The sequence below is a fragment of the Trichoplusia ni genome, chromosome 14 (assembly GCF_003590095.1).
Source record: "Trichoplusia ni isolate ovarian cell line Hi5 chromosome 14, tn1, whole genome shotgun sequence".
Taxonomy (NCBI): Eukaryota; Metazoa; Arthropoda; class Insecta; order Lepidoptera; family Noctuidae; genus Trichoplusia; species Trichoplusia ni.
The window spans coordinates 8,933,991-8,941,892 of NC_039491.1; the positions used below are offsets into that span (position 1 = coordinate 8,933,991).

General features: G+C 35.3%; 1 protein-coding gene across 1 annotated transcript; it reads right to left on the bottom strand.

The window, feature by feature from the left end:
• Window positions 1–5,828: 5,828 nt before the first annotated feature.
• On the bottom strand, window positions 5,829–7,503 carry LOC113500712. Its single transcript, XM_026881595.1, has 2 exons — window positions 6,722–7,503; window positions 5,829–6,387 (listed from the first exon to the last, which is right to left on the bottom strand). Exons 1-2 carry the CDS (start codon window positions 7,046–7,048, stop codon window positions 5,869–5,871), a joined length of 846 nt encoding a protein of 281 aa, XP_026737396.1. The 5' UTR covers window positions 7,049–7,503; the 3' UTR covers window positions 5,829–5,868.
• Between the last annotated feature and the right edge of the window lie 399 nt (window positions 7,504–7,902).

Genomic DNA, 7,902 nt, shown 5'->3' on the forward strand with positions numbered 1-7,902 from the left:
ATAAATTTATTGCTTTTAACAAATAAATTTAAGGGCTAACTAAATTAGCAACCAACTTGAGCCAACCGATTTGTTTATCTTCAGCCTATTTGTTCGAAACCCTATCTCGCGAGTTGCAATAGACAAATTTTGTTTATTCAACAAGTTTCATATTTATTACTTCATTAATTTGGTTCATCAAACCTCTATCAATATTTTTGATGAAGGATAAGTATGTACCTAAGTTTAAGCGATTCTCGTTATAAATTATATCCTTCAGTTGCAATACGTATCAAAAACATTCAAGTCACATGCCCGAGACATTCAGAATCCAAACATTCGCATATCACACAAATGGTCCTAATCGGATATCAAACCCACAACACGTCGCGCCCAGTGACCTTTACAGTCAGCCGGCCTCAAGTTCTCTGTCATACAAAATAAGTATTTCTGCCTTTGATTCCAACATTAGGTCTCTGTAGGTAATACATTTTCTTTGTACCTAAAATATCTTTATTACAATCGAAAAAAGAAATTCTTACGAGTCTTGCTCAGGAAAGAATTATTAGGTAGTATTAGGTATAATCAAATCCACTTGACTTACGTTTTATTAATCTAGAAGTTTCTGGAATTTATATCCACTTCAAAGTTACGTCTTTTTGATATAAAAAGGCAATGAGTAAATATTAAAAACAGTGAAACGAAAATCATTCCCCAAGTGATTTATCGATTAAAAAATCAGTATAAGATTGATTTTGAGTAGGATAGTATTAGCTTACTTCAACTCAAATCTTAGGAGCATATCAAGAGCTTATTCATAATAGTTAGTATTTTTGAACCAAGAATAAGGCCGTGTCCCCAGAGTGCAAACTGTTGCTAGTTTTGCGCGTACTCGACACTCCATTTCAGAGATATTGCAGGGCGTCCGAAATCGGTACTCCGCAAACTCAGTCGGCCGCTAGCAGTTAGCTTTTATGATGCAACGGGTTACTCACGCGTATTTATCGGTATTGCTCGACTAGTTTTGACCAAATTGGAGTCCTGCAACAGTTTGCCTACAATGGACACGACTGCACGGATGGCCGTGTTGAGGTTAAAACGCCCACTGTGCGCGTCATGTCGCGGTTGCGATCCCGGCGTATTACAAGCATTCGTGTGATCCACGAATGCTTGTTGTGAGTCTGGGAGTCTTTGTGCAGCGTGATATGTATGTTTGTGAAACCCAGCAATATTCCAATACCTATATCAACAGAATCCCCCTTACTCTCCTTCCGCGTTCCCTTGAATTAAAATCATATGACGTAATAGATCAATGTTTTGAAACCATTCTCTTGGAAATGATTTAAGAATATCTCGTGCGAGGAAATTTCCTGTTCAAGGAATAACTTAACTGCCGTGTAAACATCATAAATATCGTCCATAATGTTTAGTATTTTTACTATATTTGGCCTCTTTTCCGCGAACAGATGAATTGTTAAAAACTTCTCTCAATTAATATAGTTTCCTTACAGGCAGTTCTAGACAGCCCATGTATGCGTGCAGTCCTATAAACATGTCCTGACCTATTTTAGCCACGGCGGTTAGTGTCGTAAGACACCAGTAGGCTTGCTAGTATTACAGGGGATACACTCTCAGTTCGGAGTTGCAGGTTCGATCCCCGACAAGCGATTATATGATCCACGAATGCTTGTACTGAATTCTGGATGTCTTTGTGCATGTAATTTGAATGTCTGTGAAACCCCCGCGATACGAGGATTAAATTCTCTTATAAGGGGTATAATTATATTATTATGTTAAAATCCAAGATACAGTCTCAAACATCATAATCCATTTCGCTTAGAATTAGGTCTAGACATCGAAATAATCTAACTTGATTACTTTCATTAGTCAAATTGTCGCGAAGTGGGTCAATTCAATTTAAAACAACCAGAAAACCCTTAAGGCATTAAAACCAACATTCATTGTTCTAAATATGGATATTAAGCGTTGAATTCCCAGTTCGGTAATTAAATTTCAATCAAATAAGGGTACAGTAAAGAGATTACCGATGGCTTGTTTGTTACTATTAGTGTCTCAACCTCACAGCCTTTATTGATATAAGAACATTGACTGGCCTTGACATTCCTACTAAGGATTTGACTAGGACTATTTACTGTGAGTAAAAAATTTCATTCAATTGTTATTATTTTATATTTTTTTGTTTGCTCGGTATGCTTGTTATTTATTGGTGATAGGTTTTATATATAAATGTATCAACAGCGAAAATCAAAGGAAAATTTACTTGAGTTGAAGGATTAACTCATAGAATAGCTTTTACCCCGATTTTAGGTTCTCATTGGATCATTTTCAATCTGCAGTGGGCGGGCCTGTGGGCAACAGCTAGTGAACAGTAAAAATAATAAATACATGTTACGTAATAATATTGATACCCGAAAGTTGAATAATATTTTTATAATAGTATTTATTTCTGATAACGTATATTTGAAATTCCTTTTCCTTATAGTGTGAATAAGGGTAGTTCCTTATCTCAAGGAATATTTTATAAAGAATAAGTCTGTTTGTGATGGTTATTTCGTATTCAGAGTAGGGTGTGAATGTTATAGACTTATATTATCTACATATATTATTTAGATAGTGGCTTCATAGCCTTAGTGTGATAAATGTACTCCACAAATACTCTGAGTACAAAATTGTCAAAGGAATTCCTTCGGGTCCTATATAATAGATACGTGATTTCAAACTGTCGCAGTGCCTACAAACTGTGATTATTAAATTTTAGAAACCTTGATAATTGTGTGTCAGTTACTTGTCCAAATTATTGCCTTCATATTTTTTTGTCTTATCTCTACTGACTCCCCACTTTCATTCTTGATGCTTTTTATCCTAGTAATTTTTAATTGATGTAATAAATAAAAATACTTGAATAATTTGTATTTTTTCTCTTTTCAACGTACCACTAAAGACTCAAAACAAAAAGTGAAAGATTCGAAATTTTCAGAATAAACAATAATCATATTATTCTGCCCTCTCTCTTGCTCTAGTGTATATTTTAAAAGTATTTAACTAACAACTTACACAATAACAAATAGTTCTCATGAAGAATGTGACATGTCACGTACAAATCCACCTGCTAGACATACATTCACAAACATTATGAAGTGCTCTACATGTTCTATAGCTGTCACGTATCTTCATCCAGAATCTTGAAATAGGTCTACACTTATGTAAAGAAATAGTAAGAAAAGTGGAACATAGAAGTAGAACCGAATTGTAACATAGTGTAAGTTTATGTGTCACTATTAGGAGGTAACGATCAACCTTAGCCTAAGCTTAAAGCTTTGAAAGGAGTTATATAATTCAAGAAGATTAGGACACATTTTTTTACTGCCGCCATTAAAACTTGGTATGTTTTTTTCTTTGTTACTAAACTCACAGTATAAAGTAAAAATAATGCGACGAACAACTTAAACCTCAGACACGACTTGAATCTGCTTAATGTGTGTATACAACAATAATTTTTCACTAAGAGTTGTTTCTAGAATATCAGCAATTGAGAAGATTTCCTCTATTTCTCCACATTCCATGATTGTGTCTGTTAGTAGAAACATGAATCATTCAAGATCCTTCAATGAGAGCACGAAGAAAAGTGAAGGGCATTATGCCAGGATAGCGACAGCTTAGCAACGGAACTCGATGAGGTATTGCCAGATTTAGGTTAGATATTATGTAATAATCTGATTCTCCTTTTATGTCACTTATTTTTATACGACGGTTGACATTCTATTGTGTACAATGACGTAATAGTTTAGGATGTCTTAACAATTCACTTTCTTTTGCTCGACGTGATATGTTTACTACTTTGTAATATGTAAGTGTGTACTAAATATGAATTGTATTAATTTATTAATTGAATGCGTTTATAACGGAGCAGGTTTGGAATGGTGACTTCTCGGCTATGAGACGGCAGACGGCAAAATGAGTCCGTCAGTGTTTAATTTTTATTTGCCTTTTTTGCTCAATATTAAGCAAACAAGCAATTAAAATTTTTATATTTCTTTTTCGTAAGACGACTTAAGCAATTTAAGAGGAGTGCAATTTACATCATCAGCACAATTTCCACATAAACAAGGATATTCCTTTAGCTTCTTTTCATTGAGCGATAAAATAGTCCTTATGTTTGCACCATAAGGAAGTTTTTATGAAACAGACATAAAAAAGAGCTTTGTTAACCTTTTTAATACTGATCGTATATTCCTTTGATATCCGTCTTTTGTTGATCATTCCTTTGTTTGGGACTAAACAAGAATGAATGGGCATTTCTGGGGGCCTACTGCCTCGACTCGGTGTGGAAGCAAGACACCGATCTACACCTTGGCCCCGATTCTGCTATTTACAACGGCCGATGAGTGAATGGCAGTTGGATTAAATTTGAAACTATTCTCACGCTCTTAAGCATTTGACGACACAATAATTGGAAATTTGTTATATTGACCATGATTGTTCCGGTCCGTACTTAATAGTGCCAATTTAATTTATTTGCCATTGTAAATAGCAGAATCGGAGTGCTGGTCGTTCGTTGTCACGATTCCACAATCGCTACCTTACGCGGTGATGGTTCACTGAATAATTTTGTAGAAGTTACACGTGTTTTATATTAATTTTGGTGCCCAGACTTCTTAAAGGAGATTCTAGGTAATAATGACAAACAGCTCAGAGGCATATTTAGATGAATATTATGTATTTGAAAAATCGAATTGGTTTGGTAGTTAGATTTCAATTTCAAAGGAATATCCGATACATTACTATTAATCGCGTGTAACTAAAATAATCTGTAACTATAACTAACCAACTATTGTAACTACTTTTACCGAGTATATATTAACCATAAGTGACGTTATTAGTAACCACATGCATTCGTCTCTATCTTCATAAAAACGACACTAAGAAATTTAATCCTCGTGTCGCGGAGGGTTACATAAACATTCACAAATGCAAGGCACGTGCACAAAGACACCCAGACTCAGGACAAGAGACTCAAGTTTCACTATCATTGATGCGTTTATCTTCGTATTTTTAACTGATTTAATAATAGTGTTACGAAAACTATTGGATACTAAAACCCAATTAAACGGCTAAGACAATACTTTATAAGATACACAGCATTACTTGTTTTTAATTAAACTGTTTAAAAACAAATGGGAATCGGTAATAGTTTTTCAACTAACGGTTACTATTGAGATCCTTATTTATAGTAATTGGATATCCACAAGAAACTGCTGGGAACTGTTAAGTTGGGAATAAATCGTCCCCAAAACGATGAAAACGAACGAATTCCTTTGATTACTACACTTCTTTTGTGACTAGTTGTTTATGTGTTTTAAGGTAAATTTGGACTTAGCGAAGCTGAGGGAAAATACACTGATATATAGACTGGATACACCTAACAGAAGTTCTTATAATTTCAAAGTATTTAATTTTATTTTAATTCGTATCCATGTAAAACACAAATAATAAAAAAACAGTTTTTGTATTATTCATTCTGACTGAATTAAAATAACGGCTCAATTATATCCTAATTAATAACCATCATACGATGTATCGAATTCAGCCACAAATTCATCTAAGTACTCATAGCTAAATCTAACTTAAAACAATTGCAACATTGTCAGCGAACTGAAAACAAACCGCAAAAATATTACAATCACTTCTTGTTTCCAACTGGCTCTTATGGGGACCATGCATGTATGTATACGTGAACATTCCAGTATGGGGAGCATTGTCACGATCGCACTGTCCTTGCCGATACGACTCCCAGACATCGACAGAACAATCAAATAAAACAACAAAACTGGATTACAAACATTTTATTCAATAATATCAAAGCATATCTCAATCATCATCAGATGACATTTCATTAGAACCACAATTCGCGTCCTTAATCTGTGAAGCCAACAATTTCATTTTCTTCTTATTAATTGAACCAGTACCTGATGCTTTTAAATAGCTTGGATGAGACGGAGTTATAAAAGCTATAGTGTCTACAGATTGGTTATCCTTCCTCGATCTAGCATTCACCGCATATTTGAAAACTAAATTGTCTATCTCGTTCATAACCATCAGTCTGTCTGCATCCTGCATTTTCTTCAGTTTCTCTGCTAGCAGTTGACCATAAAGGTCGTATTCGTTCCCTTCGCTGGGTTCGAGTGGAGCTGGTTTTTCTCTTTGGAATGGTATGTCACTTATTCGATTCTTGGCAATGAAGTGGGACTCTTGCGAATTTCTCCGTTTTCTACTGGAATCTTGGGAGTATTCTGATTGCTGTGAAGTCTCTGATTCTGCTTGTTGATTCATGATGTCGTAATCTCTTGATAGCCATCGTTCTCGTTTACGCCTCTTTGTAGTCGGTTCCTGTAAAAAATAATGCTTTCGAGTAACAGGTAGTGAAACAATAGAACAACTTACTAAATACTTCAATAATTTATAATAATTTATTAGTCCTCATGTTTTAGGTACCTGACCTGTTTTTGAAAAAAAAAAATATAAAAGTTACAATTTACATTCAGATTGCACATACTAATTATAGTAATTACGAAGCGGAACCATAGGTGACAAATAAAGTACGTAAAGACTATTGAAGTTACAATGTACAGCAATACACACGTTCAAAACATAATAAGTGAATACTAACTGCATACTAATAATTAATCATTAAACATGTATTAATATAAACGTTGGATCTTACCAGTAATTGTATGTCCATTTCGTACATCGAGCCCAAAAAACTGTGCAACGCGTCAAACGCAAACCATGTAGGTTTATACACGTCTTCAAAATTTGACGATGATTCTTTAATTTTCCTCAGGTAATCTCTATAAGCTGTCATCAAACAATTTCTCTTTCGTTTTAGCTCCTCAACTGAGTATTCGACAGAGAATTGTGCTTGTATGCGCTCCCACGCATCAATAGTCTCTTGACGATTATTATTTGATGCTCTATTGCGATCCCATATAGCAGGCTCTTCCTTCAACAACTCTATAAACTTCAACACTTTGTCGTTACTCCAATCCATGACTTTTTGTCACGCGCAAAGCAACACGTCCGTACTTCAACGCTGCTTTCGTAAAACTAAACAAGATGGCGAGAAATGTGAGGTCAACGGCCCGCGTGCGTCGTTTTGTGCGACAAAACCGACCGGCTCGGCAAACATGCGGGCAGCAGACATTACCCAAATATTTGTAAAAGACAGAAATGCTTAGAAGCGGTGTATTTGCAAAGGTCGGAATAAATGTTTATTCTTTGTTCAAATATTCCGTTCTGTTTGTGGAATGCTTGTCGCTGTGAGGTCGATACATGAATCACGCGTGAGACAGTGACGCATGCACACGTTAGACGGAGAGCGAGCGATTGTTATTGATAGCCGTCTGGCGTTCGGAAACGGGGAATGTCTTTGTTTTTTTGACAACAGTGCATTTAATACCGCTGCGCGCTGCTTCAAACTTTAACCTTGTAATGTTTGCAAACAGATTTGCAAAGTCCTTGAGTGTTATTTGTACGGAAATAATTGATTAAGATTGTTTAACACAGCAAATTAATGTTGACGCATTGTTGTTTACGTTAATAGTTTTTATCAGAACATTACGAAACAGATGTGCACATTTTGAACATGTGACACAAAAAGTTAATCTCCTGCAGTATTTAGTAACAAAACATGTGGTTTTGGTCGTAATTTTTATTTTACTTTTTGCTTGTATAGTATACCCATATTACTCTTACTTTTTTTACTCCGTACTTACGATTCGTTGAAGATTAGGCTGTCACTATAAGAATCATTCAATAAAAATACGGATGGTCGAGTGGTAAAGGTCACCACGCCCAACCCATCATGCGCGACGTGTCGCAGCTTCGATCCCGGACTAGCCAATT

Excerpts from the sequence above, each read along its gene's own strand:
- LOC113500712 (XM_026881595.1), bottom strand. The coding sequence starts at position 7,048 with ATGGATTGGAGTAACGACAAAGTGTTGAAGTTTATAGAGTTGTTGAAG. Across the intron at positions 6,388-6,721 it reads AAATGGACATACAATTACTG|GAACCGACTACAAAGAGGCG; the intron begins GTAAGATCCAAC and ends TATTTTTTACAG.